General features: G+C 39.9%; 1 protein-coding gene across 2 annotated transcripts in view; it reads left to right on the plus strand.

Annotated features, from left to right (window-relative positions):
- The window catches only part of LOC148372346 (mannosyl-oligosaccharide 1,2-alpha-mannosidase IA), a 207,291-nt gene that overhangs the window by 125,390 nt on the left and 59,115 nt on the right, over nt 1-22,786 (plus strand). For both annotated transcript variants that reach the window (XM_088327035.1, XM_088327036.1), the window contains exons 3-4: nt 1,145-1,260; nt 9,576-9,656. In XM_088327035.1, coding sequence (XP_088183161.1) covers nt 1,145-1,260; nt 9,576-9,656 — 197 coding nt within the window. The remainder of the gene's footprint in view (nt 1-1,144; nt 1,261-9,575; nt 9,657-22,786) is intronic.

Here is a 22,786-nt window from a genome sequence, read left to right on the forward strand (position 1 = left end):
AGAACTGAAAGATAAATGCAGTTTTTCATAAAGGTCCACATGACAACAGCAAAGTATCATGTAAGGTAAAGTGGATAGTGTCCTTAATTAGTTGAGCAATAAAACGGCAAGATGATTTTTTTAAATTGTAATTTGACAGTACAGAAGTAAAAAAAAAAAAAAGTACAGTTCTTTGTGGGTTTTTACTATCCCGGGACGTTTTTGGAACACAACTACCGCAAAAAGACAGGGATTACTGTACCGTAGTTTACTACGAAAGTTTAGAGCAAAATATGAAAACTACGACAATTGAAAAGATGCTCTTGGTATGAATTAAAAGAGTACATTTCAAGTACTTATATTACAATACGTTCGTAGTACATCTTGAACAAAGAGTGCTATCTAGAGGAACCGATCGATCATCAATAGTCAAATATAGAACTACCCGGCATTTGAAGCCTTCTTTATTGGAAGGAGAAGAAAAACAAATGTAATGCTAATTTCGACAAATGTTTATTATACATGAAATTATTTTCTCATAAGTATTCTTTTTTTTTTTTTTTTCACCATTTACTGTATCTTTGGGCAGTAGTATGATGGCAGACACTAATACACCATTCTCTTATTTTGCGATCCTTCTTTGTTTTTACGATTTTCCTCTTTTCCTTCTCCTTATCAGAAATTTCTTTTGGCTCATTATTATCAGCAAAAAATCAAATAAATTCTACTAACTTACTATATATTTCCGACATATCTTGTCAGACTGTCGATCTCTCTTAAAAGAATGCTAGCCAAAAGGGCTACAGGAGCCAAGATGGCCACTCATCTCACTGGATAATTTCGGGTTTGTTTAGTTTCCGATTTTTCATTAGAATACAAAAGTTAAAAATACTGTAATATTTTGTTTAAATATCGATTTGTTTGAATACCTAGTTGTTGAGTATCAAGGTATCACTGTATATAGTTCCTCTCTGGTGGACATCCGCTTTTTACAGGTGGTTTTAGAACGGATTGACTGCAAAAATCGAAGAAACAGCGTATATTCTATTCATCTAACACAAATATAAATGTCATAAAATGTTTTTTTTGAGCAGTAGCTGTGGCACGGTGGGGTCATAAATCCCGTCGGGGCGACCTTTATTCATTTTGTCTGCTATGCTTCCAGGTGGCCTGAGAGGAGCATCCATCATTGACTCGCTGGACACGCTCTACATCATGGGACTGCTGGACGAGTACAACGACGCCAAGGAATGGGTCAGGACTAACCTGGACCTCAATTCTGTAAGACAGTTTTTTTCTTTGTTCGTGGACACTGAAACAACAACTAATCAGGCTGCAACGATCGGCGCTCCAAACCGATACGACTTCCTGTTGACTTCCGACTGGCAAATTAGGCCTCTTTGGTGGATATAATTAATTAGATGCCTTGAGCGAGTCCATTATCTCGCCGTGAGTTTTGTCTAGCTTTTGATTTGGTTTCCTTTTTCTATGACCCCCTCGGCAAACGTAGAGTCAGATCGGTTGAATTGAGTTAAGACTTAGGGGTCGCCACATGAACTAGTAAAATGGATTCTTAAAGGGATTATAAAAGACTCTTTTCAGTTTGACACAGAATTTGTAGTTGTCCTTTCCATAATCATGCATTGTAGTAATCAGCGAATGCATAGCGCTCATTTCCGCTTGAAGTATTTGGAACTTTGCTTACCATGTTTCTCGTTGACTTCTGTCTGTTTTGTTCGAGTTGATCACCAAAGGGTAAGTTTACCTGCCGTTGTGTACAGCGTGCGTTCCTTTTCTGAATATGCCTCATTTTAGGTATTTGATTGTGACTTTATCTCTCGTGATTTTGCCGCTTGTCTTGCAAGTATTATAACATTGTCCAGATAGCTCCCCGTGATTGTGCGACCCCCGAAGGCTTCCAGTTGTATTTAGTCTATGTTAGCCCCATTTGCAGTCGGCTAGCTGGCTAGCCTGCTGTGCTCATTGTTTTTTTCTCCCAGCTGGGTCCTGATTGTTGCCGTGGTAGTGTTTTGTTATTGGCTCTCGGATATCCTGGCTGCTTAATGCATGTTTTTGGTCAGCCACCCTCCGTTTTTCTGCCGATCAGTCCCAGTTTGCACTCTATGGCAGCTGGCTAGCTAGTTCATCCCTTGTTAGCTCTGTGTGCGTTATTTTTAGCAGTTCGCACCATGTTGGCTGCTCACCATTTTTTGTACTACTGCTGCACTCATATGTGACACAACGCTATGCAATTTCCCACAAAAAACTGCCAAAACTTGGCTTAAAATACTCCAAACCTTTCTGGCTAGTTAACATATAAACCAAAGGTTGACTGGCTTGCTAGGATTCTGGTGTGCATCACATGACGTCAGAGCTCAGGAAGCTGCCGGGCCCTACAAAAGTTTGCTCTGTCAGTCCCGTCTCGCAGCAATATGGGATTAGGGATAAGGGGTCATGACAAAAATTCAATATGCCGCTCCTCGCTTGGAGCAATATACGCTCAGGGATAATGAAAGGCGGCCACACCAGTGCAGTTCACTTTTTGGTGGACAGAACAGCAAAAAGGTTTGCCCTGCTGGTCCCTGTTTAGAGGAAAATGCGATCAGGGATAATGGAATGCGGCTGCACCAATGCAGATAATGAAAGGAGGACAGCGGGGCAGGACAAAACCTTTCTCTAAAGGTCCACGCTTAGAGCGATATGTGATCAGGGATAATGGAACACAGCAGCACATGTGCAATTGATTTTAGGCTGAAATTGCAGCAAAAAGTGCGCTGGGCCTGACAAAAGATTGTTCTGCCAGAGAAATATGCAATCAGGGATAGTAAAATTTGGCCGCATGGGTGCAGTTCATTTTAGGCAGATGTAATTGTAAAAAAAAAAAAAAAAAAAAGCCGTCAGGCCCTACAATAGTTTGCTCTGCCGCTCCCCACTCACAGAAATATGCAATCAAGAGATCAATTATCGCAGCAGCACAAGTGCAGTTCAAAAAGAGCTGCATGCCTGACAAGATTGCCCTTTGCTCTGAAATTGAGACAAAAACAAAAAAACAAAACGAACTTTTCAAAATGCTGAAAAGCTAACTATTTGCCACTAATTTTTGACCACATTACACGATTTAAACAAAACAATGACGATTTCTCGACTGAATTTAGTTTACGTTGGATGGGCTAAACACCAACAAATCTTGATAATTTTTGGGGCTAAATCATTTCTAACATGGACCAGAAAAGATTTAGCCCAAAATCTAACATCTGCAAGTGTTTATAATAAATACTTATTTTAATAAGTAAGAATTATTAGAATTGCCTTTGTCACTATGTGACGCAGGTGAGAAGTATAAACTTGGCATTTCTGCATCCTTCATTATGTCTTCAAAGCAGTTGATACTTGATTTTTATTGTCGATGAGGAATAAATCAACATCAACTGCTTCAGCTCGTCAAAAGTCCTTAAGCTTGTCTTAAATCATTGCTGTCATTTTTTTTATAACTCCTGCAAAATTTGTGTCAATCGTCAAACAAGACTTTCTCACCAAAAAAGAGGAAAACAACACCTTTTACTCTATGCTGGAATTAAAGGTGGAAAACTGCAACAGCGCCCTCCTGCGTGGTTGTATAAAAATGGTATAACACTTAGTTGAGTAAATGGAGCTGTACATCTAAACCAACTTACCACAAACGTCACAAACTTAAACAAGTTCAAGTTGGAGCTATGAATTAAATATGACTTACACATTGTCATACTGATTTGAAATAAACAATACAGAAACAAGAAATTTAGCATTAAACAGACAATAACAGCAGATCAAACCAATAGGCTGGATTAACTGAAGCTGAGAAAATACTGCACTGTATTGTTAAAATTAAACCAGACTTGACAACAGCTCTTTTAAACCTTTATTGCCCTCTAGTGGCGGGAAGGAGAATTTGGTTTGTATGTATTTGATATATACCTTTCGATAATGCGCTAGAGACATACTAAGAATTTAACGGTGGGCTGGATTAAATCAGCCAGCAGGTCTGATCCGACCCATGTGCGGGGTGTTTGAGCTGCCTGAATTAAAGTAATCTATTTTATAGATCCAACAGCTCTGTTTTCAGCCAATCAGAACGCGAGGCAGATGATAGCTCTGCCCCCTTTACTATCACACACTATGCACAGCATGATAGCCATCTTAATGTGCATAGGATCCATGGGAACGGAAACCAAGTTATTTGTTCTACAGTGTTTTATTTTTATGACGCTGCTGTAAGATTGGGGGCAGCACGGCGGCACAATGGTTAGCGCGTGTGCGGCACAGTTCTGAGCTCATGAGATCGAACCTTCCTGTGTGGAGTTTGCATGTTCTCCCCGTGCTTGCGTGGGTTTGATGTAGGTTCCTTATGTTCCTCGCCCAAGACTTTGAACAGGTGGAGATGGCACCACTCGTTTCGTGAATTTGATAGCCTGGGTCACACACTTGTCTATCCTCTATATACCATTATTACTCACAAATCTGAATCTATTATTTAAATATAGTTGGTACGAGGCTCGCTCATAGCTCGACAATATTTTGCATTCACCCTTAAAAGGTTTATAGCGTCTTTGGATACCTTGATGCCATAGATATGACTTTGTAAATAATAATTGAGACTCTTTTCTAATGTCTTATGAGATAAGCTTGCATAGCAAGAGATAAATGATACAACTATGCTATCAGGAAGAGCAGCTAAAGGGTCGCTAGCTGTTTTTTCAGCCGCTCTATTTGCTCCGTGTGTGATGCATAACACCGTAACAATGGTGGGCGTGGCTTAGCGCTCCTCTGTCAGATCAATTAATTGCTTGTTTTCCTCATCTAGGATATATTCCAGCCCCAAAAGCACTGAGTGATTTGTCATACAGAGACAAGTGATACACACAAACTCCGTCTTATTCGCAAAAAAAATTTCATGTCTAATTCTCCTGGACATTTCCATTTTTTTCATTGCCTCAAACACAATTGCGACAGGTGTCTTGCTATGATATAGAATGCTGGACAGTTGTATCCATCCATAAAGAGTGTAAGTCTATGCTTTTGGCTAGTCCTGTAAGAGCAAAGCGATGGATTGGGATTGCTCCAGAAATTCTATACACTGTCTCCGAATGAACGATTGGCTGCATGTAAACGTAGTCTCTGTTACTGATCATGAAAAAAAAATAATAGTCAGACTCTTCAAAATTTTGCTCACGTTAGCGCAGTCTCAATATTATTTCACAGACAAGACTGTAAATCCAGACTCTTCAATCCCTTCTCACTTAAACTAACACACTTGCAAGCTCCATGTTTATTCCCGTTGTTTACTCGTGCTGCCGCCTCTAAATGAACTCAACATGAACACTGTGAACAAGAACTGAGCCGGTTAAAAAAAATACAAATGAAAAAGTGTTCCAGCTCGTTATTTTTTTGAGAAAGCGTTCAAAAACAGTGATGTCATCAGCAGCCGGTCTTCTCGAGTTTTTGCTTGCACAAAGCTTCGCGATGGCCTAGATAAGCCCCAAAAATTAAAGCACATCAATTTCATTTTTTTCCCCCTCTGTCAGTCAGCACTTTGATGCCAGTAAATAAGCGGGATAAATCTTGCTAGGCCTTTTTGAGGTTGCGTTTTGTCAATAGCCTTTAAGTACAGGCTTAAGGTGTCAATCTCCTGTTTGGCTGCAATAGTCAATGAGTTAAGTCTTATTTCATCAATTACTTTAAAGGGCCAAACAGCAAACAAACAAACTTACAATTAAGTCATTTGTGTATTTAACCCTGTATGTATATATATATGTATATATATATATATATATATATATATATATATATATATATATATATATATATATATATACTGCATTTCTCTCTCTCTCTCTCTCTCTCTCTCTCCCTCTCTCTCTCTCTCTCTCTCTATGTATTTAGATGGAATAATAGATAGATAGATAGATAGATAAAATTTGAAAGGGAATAGACAATATTTCAAGACAAAATATGATATATATTTATTTTTTTGCACTCATTTAAATAAAATATTCTAATCTATCTATCTATCTATCTATCTATCTATCTATCTATCTATCTATCTATCTATCTATCTATCTATCTATCTATCTATCTATCTATCTATCTATCTATCTATCTATCTATCTATCTATCTACCTTGGTCATATCCCTCAAGAGGGGTGACAGACAGCAAGACACACACATACAATAACAAAGAAAATAAAAGGGAAAAATATAGCAAAAAAACACACACAAAAATTTTTGGACCATGGCCAACCCAATTGCCCAAACAAGTTAGGCACCTCGGCACCCAAGTTGGTCATGCTTTCGTCCCTCCAGATGAAACGGAACACCAGAAAGCAGCCATGTCACTCGGGTCAGGGTGACACAACACACTCTTTCGTTCAACAGCAGGGCCCGAGAGCTTTCACTGGTTTACCCCTGCCGCATCATACGGGTGCCTAGCCCATCCTTAAGAACGTGTCAACAATCCCACTATCCTTTCACAACACCTCTCCACTCCTTTCTATCACCAACAAGAGCTCTAGCTTCCATTATAATTAGACCTCTTTCCTGCAGTGCACTCATAACACCATCCATCCACGTCAATCGCGGCCTTCCTCAGCAAAATATTTCTAGAAGTTCAAAAACAAGATAACTGTTGATACATGTATTGTGTTCAATTAGTATGGGGAAAAAAATCAACTTTTCATGTTTCTTGAATCTCAAATTTCTATGGAAGCTCTCCCTCCCTGCTGTGTTTGTGGCACAGATCTTGCTCATTTTTTACTCATGACGCCGTCACCTCGTCTCATGTCAGCTTTCGCATCAAAGAACCGCCGCTGTTCCGTTCGGATATTTTTCTCCCACCATTCTTCAACAATGCAAACTCAACACTATCCGTCTATACATACTGTAATCCCTTGCTACTTAGCGCTTCATAATTTGTGACCTCAGTGCATCGTGCGTTAAAATATATTACGCGATCCATTATTCCGGATCACGTAATACTGCGAGCAAAGACCAGGTGAACACATTTTGGGGGGCCCTGGTGGCTCTTTTTGCCATTTTGTCCACCAAAATGTCAAGATCTCTCTTGCAATCATGATCCATTATCCTCTATAGCATATTGCTGCAAGTGGGTACAGGCAGAGCACATCTTTATCAGGCCTTTTTTTGCCATTTTGTACACCAAATAGTGTATTTCAATCATGTGGTCGTGAACCATTATCCCTAAATGCATATTACTGAGCTGGAACCGTAAGAGGGAACCTCTGTGGGGCCTGCAGCTCTTTTTTTTCCATTTTGTCTACCAAAAAGTATACTGCACTCATGCAGCTCTGATCCATTATCCTCAATCGCATTTTGCCACAAGCAAGGGCCAGCTGAGTACATTTCTGTTGGGCTTGACAGCTCTTTTTTGCAGTTTCATCCAACAAAAGGGAATCACACTCATGCGGCCCCTATCCCTGATTGTGTATTGCTGCGAGTAGGGGCTGTGAGACCGCATTTGTGATAGCCCTGGTGGCTCTTTTCTTGACGTTCTTTCCACAAACAGTTAAACTGCTGATGCAATCCATTATTTCTTTTTCTATATTATAGTGATCAGGGACTGGCAGAGTGCACTATTGCAGGGCTTGGCAGCTCATTTTTGCTGTTTCTTCCACCAAAAAGTAAACTGTACATGTGCGGCCCTGATCCTTTATCCACGATTGCGTATTGCTTCGAGCGAGGACTGGCAAAAAACACGTATCGGCAGCCGTGCCGTTTTGGCCCACAGTAAATCAAATGCTCCATTGTGGCCGTGATCCATTATCACAGATTGACTTTGGAGAGAATAGGGGCTAGCAAAGCACATTTCTTTTTGTTTTGGGACCACCTAAAATACACTGTTGTGGCTGAGATATATTACCCCCAGTCCGCAATTTCTGAGAGCAGTGCCTTAGGGTGCAATTTGACCCATCTAAAATGAACTGAACGGTTTTTGCTTCAATCCGTTATCCTTAATTGGCTACTACTGAGAGTGGGGGCTGAGAGAGTGCACTTTTGTTTAGCCCGGAACCTTTTTTTTTTTTTTTTTTGCCTGTTCTGTCCACTTACAAGTGAATCACACCAATGCGGTCGCGATCCATTACCACTAATGCTGAGGGCAGGGGCAGAGAAGGCACTTATTTTCAGTTCAGGTTGCTGAAGTGTTCAATTGTGGCCTCACCTTAAATTAACTGCACCGTTTTGGCCATGATCGATTATCCTCAGTTTACTATCGCTGAGACTGAGGCAGAAAGAGCAAATTTATGGCATGCATGTTTTTTTCTGTAATCTACATCTAAAATGTAAGTTACCTGTGTCACAATAATTCATTATCTGTGGTCGTCTCTTGCTTAGAGCAGGAGCTGACAGAGCACATCTTCTTAGGTTTGGACTGCTGAAGCACGCTATGTTAGCCCACATAAAATAAACTGCAATCTATTATATCGAGTCGACTATTCCTGAGAGCGGCGGCTGATAGAGTAAATTCGTGTCATCTGTGACAGCTCTTTTTATTTATTCTTTCAACCAAAAATGTACAGCTCCTGTATGGCTGCATTCCATTATCCCCAAATACATATTGCTACAAGCAGGGCTAGCAAAGCACATTTTTTTCGGCACTGCGGGCCTCGTTTTTGCCATACTGTATAATCAAAAGTGAACTGCTGATCAAAATTTGTGTCATGTAAGGTGGCTATTTTGCTCCATTCTTTATGCCTAAAATAAGCAGCACTGTTGGGGCTGCGATCCTTTATCCCTCAAACGCATATTGCTAGGACCAAGGGCTCGCAGAGCACATTTTCATAAGAGCTGGCAGCTCCCTTTCGATGTTCAGTCCACTAAAAAGTCACCTGCACTTTTTTTGGCTGTGATCCCTTAATTTCAGTCGACTATGTTCTAGAGTGACATGGCCGCTTTCTTGTGTCCCGTTTCATCTGGAGGGACGAAAGCATGACCAATTTATGTGCCGAGGTGCCTAACTTGTTTAGGTGTTTGGGCATTTGGGTTGGCCATAGTCCAAAAATGTTTGTGTGTTTTTTTGCTATATTTTTCCCTTTTATTTTCTTTGTTATTGTATGTGTTTGTCTTGCTGTCGGTCAACCCTTTGAGGGATATGACCAAGGTAGGTAGATAGATAGATAGATAGGCAGGCAGGCAGGCAGGCAGGCAGGCAGGCAGGCAGGCAGGCAGACAGACAGACAGACAGACAGACAGATAGATAGATCAAGAGCCAAGAGTGCAAGTTTGTGTCATGCATGGCGCCTCTTTTTTTTAATTTTCTTTCATGATCAGCACTCATCCCGTAATCCTTTATCCCTTGTTGCCTTTTGCTGCGAGCGAGTTAAGAAAATTTGTGGGCTACATTACGGTTTTTAGCATATTGTGTGGGGAATTCTAATCCCCATTAACCACGATAAACGAGGCAGTACAGGATACCTATTAGACAAAAAAATCTCCCATTCTGCTTGATTGATGAGATTATTAATGCTCATATGTGTTAATGCTTTTATGTCATCAACTCTGACAAGGCTGACGAGTGACGAGTTCTCTCCCTTCTCCCTTTGCAGAACGGCGAAGCGTCGCTCTTTGAGGTGAACATCCGTTACGTCGGCGGCTTGCTGTCGGCATACTATCTGACAGGAGAGGAGGTAAGATCAATTGATGTCTAGTGGTATTATGCTGCCGCCGAGATATACTTCCTTCTTTTTTTATTTTCCAACCTAAGTCCAAAGTTTGATGGATGAAAATACTTCCTGGGAAGTGTGTGACAGCACTTTGCCAGCATGAGGGAATGTGTGTAGTTGTGTAAGGACATATGAGCATTTTTTTTTTTTTTTTGCAAGGCATGTAAGTCAGGGAAATTGAATTTACTGGCGTCAATCTAGTGTTCTAGAAGATGTAAGTGGACTGGCATAAAAAGCAAAAAGAAAAAAATAGGAATTAAATGAGATTCCCAATGCTGGAAAAGTCAGCCTAAATATAACAAACCACGTATAGTGGTGCCTCAGCCTTTGGACTAAATCTGTTCCAGGTTGGCAGTTGTCTAAAGTAAATGATAGAAATGTTATCTGGGATTGACTTAAGGAATAAAAAACAATTTCAAACTGGTTTGTCACAAATACTAGAATCTAATAATATCGGTATCAGAATGTACTCTGGACTGCAATACCAGTGCTGGCTGTGAATAACCTGAATTTAAGGGGACTAAAATTAAGGATAACAATGCTAACCGGAGTCGGCTTCAGTAATCTGAATTAGACTTAAATTTAAACATGTTCGTGCCCTATACTAAGAAAGAAAAACAGTACACAAAATAAAATGATTACTGTCTTACAATATTAGATCGTAATTTATCAGAATTCGAAGCTAGTCTGGGCTGCAGTATCGGTGTTGGCCATGCTTAACCTGAATTTGAAAGGACTTAATTTAAGGATTAAAATGCAAACCGGAATCAACTTGACGAACCTGGATAATAACGAAATTCAAACTGGTTTGTGGGTGATACTAATAATAATAGAAAAAAAAATACAATACAAACAGAATAGATTTTTTTCCTATATTAGATCAAATAATATTGGTGTCAGACAATTCTCTAGACTGCAATATTGGATATGGATGAACTGAATTTGAAAATAATAACATTAGGGATGAAAATGCTAATCGACTAGAAGAACTTGAATGTGTAACTGAATTCAAACTGGTTCGTGCCCAATGCTTAATATTAAGAAACACTGCAAACAACGTAGTAGATTATTTCTTCCTATGTTGGATCAGATTAAATACTCTAACCTGTTATTGGTGTTGGTTAAGGGTAACTCGAATTTGAGAGGACAAAAATAAGAGGAAAATGCTAACCGGGATCGATTTGAGGAACCTGAATCAAACTGATTTCTGCCCAATACTACCATTAAAAAAACAATACAAACATAATTTTTTCCAATTGTTGTTCGAATAATTCCAGTTTTGGACAATACTGTGGCCTACAATATTGTTGCTCGCTATGGAAAACCTGAATTTCAGAGGACTAAAATTAAGGATGAAAATGCTAACCGGAATGATCTTGAGGAACCTAAATCAGGATGAAATTCAATCTGGTTTTTGCCCAATACTGCTTTAAAGAATGTAGTACCACAAAACCGAATGGATTTATTCTTCCTATATTGGATCGGATAATATTGGTATCGGACAATACTCTGAGTTGCAATATCAGTGTGGGAAATGGATAACCAAAATTCGAGAGGCCTACAATTAAGGATAAAAATGCCCCTGGAATGCCCAATGCTAATAACACTGCAAACAACAGAATAGATCTATTTTTTTCTATTACATTGGATAATATTGAAAATCAGACATTACTCTGGGTTACAATATTAGTACAGACACTGACCCATTATGAATCGGTTCCGGAATTTGTTCGGAAGTATCTTTACTGCTATATTTTGTATGTTTAAGGCTTGTATAAGTAACCTGTACTGTTTTGTACGACAAAATAAAAAATGCATAAAATGATATCCTCTATAAAGATAAATAGGCGACTTCCTCCACCGAGGTAAAAAGTGACCGAAAAAAGCGGTCCAACCATTTTTCAACAGCGGCAAGTTTCCATATTCCACTTTAATTTCAAAGGAAACGGCTCGCCTTTACACTTTACACCAACCATATTGAGTGGATGCACGAGATATTAGACAATGAAAATGTCAAAGTTCTTAGCACGCTGGAGATACAGTATAGAATGTTTACACAGGAACTAGGAAGAGGAAGCCGGATTTCTTCTTCGGGGTGGATGCTGGGTGAACTCTCACAGCGCCACACGTCGGTAGCGGCGGAAAGAAGCACTACAGTGATGTCCTGTACTCGGAAAAGGATAAACATACTGCAAAATTTAACTCATAGCAATGTCCGGATATTATTTGACATCCCGAAAACAACGTTCGTGTCTACGGTTTTTCGTAAGTCGAATTGTCGTAAGTAGGGGCGCGTCTGTATTGGATAATGAAAATGTTGTATCTGGATCCTCCTTTTGATGACCTCTCTATTATACTGACAAACATATAAAATGCATGTGATTCCCTGGCTGGCAAATTTAGCATAAATACATCATCTGCTACAGTCGCTTAAGTCTAGTCCAGGCAATCATAAATAGATTTACTACAAGACCAACAATGTAAATTTGATGAGGTGATGTTCCCCTAGTTGAAAGCTTTAGTGTAAATGTTTAACATTGGCTTAACAATGTTATCACAATTACATCTATGTACTATTAAAATAAGAATACCAAAAAACACACGTGTAGTGTACAACACAGAAAATCACAAACAAGAATAGAGTAAGGTTACTGAAACAAACCTTCATTATCCATAAAGAGTGTCTGGAGGTCAGCGAAGCTCCGTAATGAGTATCTCCCAGCAGCAACGACCCTCAAAGACCCCCTTGCTCTGCAACCCAGCGACCCCCGTCTCCACACACACATACAGGTGAACTATTTTTAACAACGACCACATGCTACGAATGCGCACAGGCTAATGGAGAAAGCGCCCACCGAAAAATCCCCGGCGGCTGTAATGGAATCGATTTGAAATCTGAACACATATGCGATTCACTTGGATGCTGCCTGTTTTCAACATGAGCTCTTTTAGTGCATATGCATGGATGTACTTTATGACTGAGTAGTCGTAGTTCTTGGGCGGAATGAAGTATTTACTCTGAATATAATAGAGATGGAGTGATGTTCCACAAACTTGCTCATATTTATGGGGAAGTGAACATATGCTATTTTGTGGTTCATTGTGCAAACAAAATGAATGACATTCTATATCACATGAGCGGCTCATTTTGTTGATCGCGATCTACCGGTAGATCGCAGAAGTAGTACTGATCGACCAGCGAAAGTGTATTCTGTGATTTGTAGGGACACACTGTCATCCAGGGGTCAAATGCAGCAGTAACAAATAGGGGAGCTCAAAATGTTTTAAATGAAAAGTGTAATTTATTTCAATCAGCTTATATATAATGTTTAAATGGCATTACATTTATACTTTGGATTTATTTGATATCAAGGAGATACAATTTAAACTACTGTTTAAATGTTTGGGCTCACCCAGACAATTTTGTGTTTTCCATGAAAAGTCACACTTTTTTAAAATATTTAATGAGTTGAAAAAAAAGTGAAGTCAAAGCATTTAGTAGGGAAAAAAAATAATTTTAGTCGAAAAAAATAAACATTGCTTTTGCCAAAAAATTGAATATTCTAAGTGACCCTAAACCTTTGAACATTAGTGTGTACAACCTAACATTGTTCATCAATATGGCTTACAAATGCAATAATAAGTGAAAACAACTTTAATGAAATTGTTATGCATTCACCCACTACTCCACTCAACCAGCTCAAGTCACCTCATACCCAAAGTTAAATAAAATGTTATTTTTCCCTTAGTTATATAATTATTTATATGCACGCATATCGTCCACAGATAGCGCTTACTATTGTGTTATTTTAAGGTCATATGTGGGGTACCGTTGGCAGGGTTGGGTACGGTTACTTTAACTTGATTACTTTCAATAACTTTTGGATTACTCCAATACCAAATATGCTAATAAAAGACAAAATAAACTAAATATGAATAAAATGATGACTCACAACACGTGGTAAGCTTTCTCTCCTGGCTTTGATCTCTTTGATCTCCGGCAAAACTAACATAAGGGGCCAGTCACACAGCCGTTTGCGGCTGAATCACGGCTAAAATTTTGCGTTTTTTTTTTGCCCGTGGTTGCCTGGGATGGAAAATGCGCAAATTTGGTCAACCCGCTGTTCATCTGTGGTATGGCCGGAAAAAAGACGCCGGCGACTGTTCCGCTTCCTCATCGCGTCATTTTCTCGTGTGGACCACGGGTATAAAAGCTCCCGAGCCGGTGTTGTGCCCAAATCCGACTCCTACGCAACAACCACACCGCCCCACCCCCCCGCGTGACTTTTTCATCCACGTTAACAAACGCATTTTGTAGAATACGATCGCACTTTATTGTTTAAATAAACGCGTTATATAGACTAGGATCTCCCAATTGTCATAATTAGCTCGCTTTATAGTTTTAATAAGCGTTTTATATAGAATACGATCGCTTTCGTTGGAAGCGCAGCAGAATGCGCGTTCACGCGAGGGGGGGAGGATTTTATATACGATGTGCATTACTGTTCGATTACGTTCACAACGAAAACAAACACGGAATGGATTAAGTTGCATTACATTTCCAACAAATGCAAGACGATGTGGTTTTAGTTATATGTACGCCATTACATTACTTAAAAGTGAGATAAAACGAGGGGGGTTTAGGGTAGATTGTTCTATCTTCTTCATTCATCATCCATTATCGATCAGTTCATAATACGCTACAAAGCTTAGAAGCCGGGACTCTTACTCTCAACCAAAAGGCCAAGCTAAAGTCCCAGATTTAAAGTCTTGCTGCGAATGCACCAAAAGATTTATTCGAAATGAAGAGAAACTACGCTGACGGGGATCCATGTTCACCCCCTTGACGTCACGAGCACAAATGACGTGTGCTCGGCATTCGCACTGTTTATACGCGGAGAAAGGCGTTTGACTGTCACACGCGTAACACGCTAATTTCACGCAATAACACCGCGATACAGGCCCAGAACATGCTATTACCATGCTCCACCCACGATTACCCGCTGAAATTTCCCGTCCTACCCATGTGTAACCACGCTCTGGCCGCGGCCAGAGCACGTCGTTCCGCGTCATTTCTGCGTCATTACCTCGTGTTGACCACGTGTGCGGCACGCGGTTTAACACGTGCTCAAACTTTTGAGCAGCTCAAAAGTTTTGAACGCGGCCAACCACGTGAAAATTTCCGACCGCGAGTAAAGCACTGCTCTATCTCGTCTATATGGCGGTCTCAAAACGTCCAACAGCGCTCAACAGCATCTGCTTCACGGTCAGAAATTTCTGGCCGTGGTTCAGCCTCAAAACGCTCGTGAAAGGCTGTGTGCCCGCGCTCTGAAGAATTGAGCAGCGCTAAATAATTTCGCGCTGCCACCCGCGCGCGAATTTCCGACTGCGTGTTAAGCACCGCTGTTTCTCGTCTGAATGACGGTCTTAATGCGTCCAATGGCGTCCGCCTCAAAGGCAGAAATTTCTGGCCGTGATTCAGCCGCAAATGTCTGTGTGACCGGCCCCTTAATGCGACAGAAACAAAATGAAAATAAATCCAAACAGCTTGCCAACATCATTTTTTCCGTTCCATGTATTCCGTTACTCCCCAAGCCTGCACAAAATGTTGTCATTTTATTCATATTTAGTTTCTTTTGTCTTTTATTAGCATATTTGGTATTGGAGTAATCCAAAAGTAATTGAAAGTAATCCAGTTAAAGTAACCCTACCCAACCCTGACCGTTGGTTTGGAAAGCATTAGCAAATTACCATGGATTTACTATTTCCAGCCATACAACAATTTCAACTTACAATTCCCACCTTAGAATGGATTAATGTATTATCCCCCACTTCCTTTTCATTCTGCCATGTTTTTTTATTATTATTACTATTTAATGTTCCCCAAGAGTACTTGGTTGAATTTCCCTACTTCAAAGGCAGTCTAGACGAAACCGATATTTCTATTTACATCAGGAAGACTCTCGCCTGTTGACGTGTGTCAGCAGTCAGTCATGCGTACAAGCAAGCTAGCCCCATATTTTATTCATACAGAGCAGGAAGACTGACAGCTTCTTGTTTATCTTCTCCATGGTCTCTCCGCTGAAGTAAGAGCGTGTCCAAGTAGTTAGAGTAGATTGCTGTCCAAAATATAATCGCATTCCAACGGGGTGAAGTCTTCTCTTGATTTATTCACATGGTCAGCGAATTTTAATGGCTTTGTGTGTGCGGAATGCAGCAAAAATGATGCTTATGGAAACAATGTAAACATTGGAGTTACCTTACTGGGCACTTCTTTTGAAATGAGTTGATCAAACGTTAAAACACTGACAGTTTGCTGCAGTAGAGCAGCTGGATTAGCTCTCTGGCGCATCAGTGAGCTAGCATGAATCCCTTCAAACAGTTTGGACATACAACCAAAAGAATAGGCAACGTGTGAGTAAATCTTTGAATTACTTTTTGCTTTTGATGTTGTTTTCTTTTCGGTTTTTCATGGAAAACAGGTATTGAATTATTATGCCGCATCACCATATTGCATTTTAGCCAGATAAATGTATCTGTGAGGGTAACCATTTGAAGTGATTCTATGCAAAATAAGTACATTTTATATATGCAAGGGCAGAATGGCGGATCGGTGGTTAAAGCGCAGCCCCACGGTGCAGAGGTACAGGGTTCAAGTCCAGGTATCGCAGCCTCCCTGTGTGGAGTTTGCATGTTTTTCCGTGCCTGTGTGGATTTCCTCCGGGCACTGCGGTTTCCTGCCACATTTCAAAAACATGGGGCAGCACGATGACTGAGGGGTTAGAGCGTCCGCGGCACAGTTCTGTGGTCCTGTGTGGATTTTGCTTGTTCTCCCCGTGCTTGCGTGGGTTATCTCTGGGCACTCCCACAGTCCAAAAACATACATGTCAGGTTAATTGGCTGAATGTGTTGTCTGTCTCTGTGTGCCCTGCAACTGGCTGGCAACCAGTTCAGGGTGTCCCCTGCCCAATGCCTGAAGATGGCTGGGATGGGCTCCATCACCCCCGCGACCCTACTGAGGATAAGCAGTGCAGATAATGGATGGATAGAATGCAAGGAATCATCAGATTAAGAAACAAATCTTGAAGCTATCTGGGTTCTATAAAGCCACAAAAAGCACCAAAATATTGTTCTTTTTTAGGAGGTTAAAAATCACTGTTATTTCTTCCAGATTTTGCAGATATATTGTCAATATTGGTGCTGTACAAGGCCACAAAAAGTGCCCAAAAATACAACTATTGTCCCTGTCATGTGAAAAAAAACTTGATTTTCAACAGGTTGAAAATCTCTATTGCTTCCCCAAAAATGCAGATATTGCATGCATATGATTTATATAAGGCCACATTATAAACCCAAAAACTATTTTGCAGAATTTCTTTGTTGAACAAAAGTAAAACGTAATGCATTGTTTTCGTAGCAAAGCAACACCCAACATTGGGTCAAATCAACCCAATTATTAGGGTGCTTCATATTTGACCCAATTATTTGTTACTTTTGACCAAATTTTTGGAGCGAATTCAAAAAAAAGGACCGACCCAATATTTGGGTCAATTTGACCCCTTTTTTGGGTTGTTTTACCTCCTGAGCTACTGGGCGGCAGTAGCGCAGGAGGTAGAGCACTCGTCTTGGGATCAAGGGAGTTCGAATCCCGGCTCGTCCGTGTTACATGTCGAAGTGTCCTTGGGTAAGACACTGAACCCCTAATACCCCCAATAAGCAGGTTAGCGTCTTACATGGCTGCAATACAAGGCCGATATTGGGAAATGTGAAGCACACTGTAAAGCGCTTTGGGAAGTCATTGACTTGAAAAGCGCTATATAAATGCAGATTATTTCATTTCATTTTATTTCAAAACGACTCAGTCTTTTGGGTTGTTCTGACCAAAAGGACCATAATTGTTTAATGTAATTTGAATCCATAGTGAGGAGCTTTCTTCCAAACACAAATACTGTTTTTGGGAGATTTATATTGTAAGAAAAATAGATAAAATAAATAACACAATTTTTGTAGGGGCTGTTTCTGCATAACACAGAACTTTGACAGTCCAGGGTTAAAAAAAAATGTCACGCTTTACTATTCTGCTAGTTTTATCTGTGTTACCAAACACATTATTTAAACAAATGTTATTACTTTGTCAACAATGCTAAATAAACCACAACCAGTTTTGCTCTCACTCTATTTTTATACATGCATCACTTGTCTGGTTGCGCGTTGTTGGGGTAAAGTGTGCATAGTAGAGAACACCATGATTGTAAAGGACACCATGATGACTTTAAAGGATGATGTGTTGGCATACAACCTTACTTAAAGGTGCATACTATATGTGTGCCAAATACAACAAAGGCACACATAATTTAACCCAAACTTCTCAAAATGTTTATTCCCTGCGTGCAAACCCTTATCCCTTTTTGGTATTGCAGGAACAGCTTGCATCACAAATGAAGATTAATTAAATGCCACCTACTCCTGTACATTTAAGAATTGCCTCATAACAAAGGATTTAGTTGAAAAGTATATAGATTTTTTTTAATAAACCTTCTGTGCCACATGACAGTCGTCATTAAGGGTTCTCTAATGGGTCCCCTGCGGTTGTTTTGTTTGTCCCCTTGAAAAGTTTCACACCTTTCATCCGTCTCACTGCAGGACTCCAATTGTGGCTGACTCATTTGGGCAGTGGCCTGAGCTCACATAAAAGAATGAATTGAATTCACAAGCAGGTTAAAGAGAATAGACAACCTGAGCTGTTAATTGCTGTTATTAGGATTATTGGCAGCAGTGACCAATTATTAGCATATGATCATTTAGCAACGGTAAAATATGACAGAGGATTTTTTTTGCGAGCAAACTCAACTACTTTTCTAATTGTGTTTAGAGTACACACTGTTTTTTTAAACCCTGGTTTTTATAATTATTTGTATTTGTCATGAGCGATGCACCTCTTAGGACGCCCACCCCAAGACCTTGAGGTAGCTGGTTCACGCCTCGGACTCACAACATTGGTACCCAACTAGCAATCAATCAGATCTTTGTTACTATGAAATGGATAGTTTGGATTTTTCCATGCAGTAAAGAGGGCCTTTAAGTCAAACTCAGTCACCGGAATTTTGTCCGCAATCTTCGCCATTTCAAGCTCAACAAAAAAAATACCCCTTGAAGCCATGCCCTAAAGGAACAGAAAGTCTTCGATATTGTTTAAGGCAATCGTGATCATTGCCATACCTAATACAACGCATAGGCAAGTGAACTGGTAAAAGCTAAAATAGTCATGTGAAAACGGCCATGAGTCATCAAAAATTATTCAAAATTCGAAGATATTTATGTTTTCTCCTTCAACATTCCCCCATAAATATATAATTTTTTTTATTTTCATCGCGTCAAAATCTGTTTTTTTTCCCCTTTTAAAGATATTTTTAATGTGCTTTATTGGTTAGAATTAATGAACATGAACACAAAAATGAACATGATAAAATGTCTTCTCATCGTCATTCCACCAATCGGGACTGTGTATTTACTAGCATGTAACCAAGGGCCTTTCTTATCAAGACTGGGAAAGGCCTTAGCCATTTTTACTATATATTTAACAAATATGATTCAATTTGTATCATATATGTTTTAAATTTCTAAATGAAGAATGTACTTTTGTATTGGAAAGTTGTATTGTGAAATATTTAGCACATTTTAAAATGCATTTACCATGTTAGCATTAGCATCAGTTTTTATAGCAAATGATCCCAGATGAACTTATATAGATATTTCTTTCCAACCTACTATCTCATAAACAATGTTCACTATGTTGTGATCAATGACCATTGAGACAGTTCTAATGCCAATTTTAATTTATCTACTTTTAATCGTGCTATTGAAGGAAGAAGGTGTTTTTTCGTCCTCTGCATGTTCGTTTACATACTGATTGTGAGACAAGTAAAATAAGTGCTAAAGCTGAGGTAAACAGTTTCTTCAAATGATGAGCTACAGGAACACGCCTTGTGGAATTCATGAGTGCAGCGTCAAAATGGCTGACAATTACTTTCATACCATGAGGGTAGGCCATGAACTAAGTGAAACTTTAGAGGTAGTAGACAAATCCCTATTTCACAACAGCCCTTTGTCTAGACCAGATCTGGGAAGTACTGATAAACTCAAGGCCTTCTCTTAACTGCAAACTGAAAACACCACTTGAAACAACATAGAGGCTGAATAATAACTGAATGAATGGATACATCAAACAAGTAATTATATCAAGATGTATTTAACTACATCCAAATACGTAGATAATCATGACTAATTAGGTTAAGGAGTGAATGACTGAAATAATAAAAAGATTATAAACTAAGAACTCATACAATCATGACTACTGGTACATATTCAGTGACATATTTCAATATTACAATACCATCTTTTACATTAGAGTCTAAGCTAAATCACAAATTACATCAGCGTTTTGTGGGCAGCACGTTCTGAAAAGCTGATGCACCTGCACATTATTTATTTTGCGTCCCTGCGTATCTGATGGAGACGAGGCGAGTTGCCAACATTAGCCACAAAATGAACATCAATTTGTTGTGCGCAGCGAGCGGAGGTCAACGCAGAACAAACGTAAACATTGCTATTACACGGACGGGTAAAGCCGCAAAACAAACGTGACAACACAAGCTTAAAAATTCGCTAAATACAATATTCATCAAAGCAGACAGAAAACGGTGTACTTTTGTTTTTTACTTGCTGCCACATTCAATGAAGAAGGCTTGTGGATCAACATTTAAAATAATCTGACTGGGATCAAAATCTGAATAAATTGCTTACTTGCTGAGATACAAACAAATAAACTTGTATACATGACGTTTGTACAGAAACCCCTCGCTACTTCATGCATCGGTTATTACTGGTTCACTCTTTTGCAGATTTTTAATTGAATTCAATGGTCTATTTTGTTGTGGTAAGATCTTGGGTCCAAACCCAAAAAAGTCAATCATTGAGCCGGCCCGGGCTGGGCTGCTCTCTCTCGCTGTTTTTGGTTTTCTGTGTTTTTCTCTTCGTGGAGGATCTGCACAGCATGCGCCTACTTTTACACAAGTAATTAATTGGATGTTCATTGAACAACTGTATGCCAAAGCCAACAGTGTGGTACTGTTCAATGGTACCATTGGAGCGTGGTTCCGAACCACAGTCGGTGTGAGACAAGGCTGCATTTTCTCTCCAACTTTATTCAACATGGAGAGGATCATGGCCGAAGCTCTGGAGCAACATGACGGTACCGTCAGCGTTTGGGGACACAATATTATTCATCTCCGTTTTGCTGATGATATCACCGGATTTGCAGGAGACGAACAGGAACTAAAAGATCTGGTCAATCGCCTAGACAAAGCATCACCCCAGAATGGGGTGGAAATCAGCACAGAAAAAAACAAAAGTAACGACCATCAATTCCCAAGGTATCACAACAAACGTCACCATCAGCCACAGAGAGTTAGAACCTGTAACCAAATTGAAATATCTTGGAGCTGTCATATCAGAAGAGGGGTCAGAACCAGAAATCATGGCCAGGATAGCTCAAACCACAGCGACACTTGCCAGATTTTAACACATCTGGAGGGACAAAAACATTGCAGTGAAATCAAAGATCAGACTCATGCAAGCACTGGTTACTTCCATCTTCCTTAATGCTTGAGGGACAAGGACTTTCACAGCAAAACTGTAAATGAAAATACGGGCCATGGAGATGCGATGCTACAGGAATCTTCTAAACATCAGTTACTTAACCCATGTGACAAAACGAAAACAGTGAGCAACACCATCAGAGGGCACCTTAGACCTTACGAAGAACTGTTGTCACTGTGTGCAGAGAGAAATTTAGTGGACAAACACAAATCTCTAGTCCAAGGGGGCAGGAGGAGAGGAAAACAAAAATGAACTGGGTCGATAACATTAAGGAATGGACTAATGCCACCTTTGCCACAGCCCAAGAACAGGCCAAGGACCGTCAACAGTGGAGAAGCCTGCCCAGAGTTACGTCCTCATTGATGCTCCGAAGACCCATGCGGTTAAGGGATCCGTGAACCGTGAATTATTTGGATGACAGGTTTTTACTTTACATGAGTCGGATTATTCTGAAGTAACTGTACTATTAGTCATCATCCTTTCGATCTCCTCTTTCTTCCACTCAGTCACTTTACTTCCACATCCTCTCACATTTAGTGACCCTATAACTAGGGTTTGCGAGACCTTCCGGTCCCCCGCGCCCCTTGGCCATGGTCCCCCAAAAATTTTGTGTGTGTTTTTTGTTACTTTTTCCCTTTTTTAAATTTTCTTTGTTTTTGTGTATGTGTTTGTCTTGCTGTCGGTCACCCCTCTTGAAGGATATGCCCAGGGTAGGTAGGTAGGTAGGTAGATGGACGGACGGACAGACAGACAGACGGACAGACAAACAGACAGACAGACAGAATGTGTGCCCAACTATGATAGGCTGAAGTCAACTTAATTAATAGTGATTACGTCAGTGCAGATGGCCACTGTCCTGTTTGCCAGATCTTTCTGCAAATTGTTCTCAAGATGTTGGTAGTTTGCTCAACAACGTTTCGTATGAGTTCTGATGGGATGTTGTCGATTCCTGGTGACTTTCTGTTCGTCCGTGAGTTAATTGCTGGCTCTGATTCTTTTCCTAGGATAGGGAAGTCGCCACTTTCCCATGGGCCGGAATTCTTAAGGACCTCAGGGTCTCCCTGTGTCGGGTGGTTGTAGGAGCAGTATTCTGTCCATCTATTCATGATCTCATTTTCTTCAGTTAGCTTGTTCCCTGCCTCATCCTGAATGCTGCTGATTTTTGCTTATTTTGTTTGTGTGAGGTCTTTTACAATCTTGAAGGCTTTCTTTGATAAACAAACTTTGATAATGATAATAATAAAAAATCCTGATAGAAATAGGCGTAATGATTAGAATCAGTACAGGAAATTAAAAACAAAACAAAAAAAAAATCAATAAAGACAACCTTTTATGTTCATTGTTGTCTGTCACGCTCCAATTCAAGGTTTTCATATCTCGAAACGATTTTTGTAATCTCACCCACACAAAAGCGAGTGAAAAGAAGTTGGCCTTGG

Source organism: Urocampus carinirostris, chromosome 2 (assembly GCF_059441175.1).
Source record: "Urocampus carinirostris isolate Australia breed hairy pipefish chromosome 2, RoL_Ucar_1.0, whole genome shotgun sequence".
NCBI lineage: Eukaryota > Metazoa > Chordata > Actinopteri > Syngnathiformes > Syngnathidae > Urocampus > Urocampus carinirostris.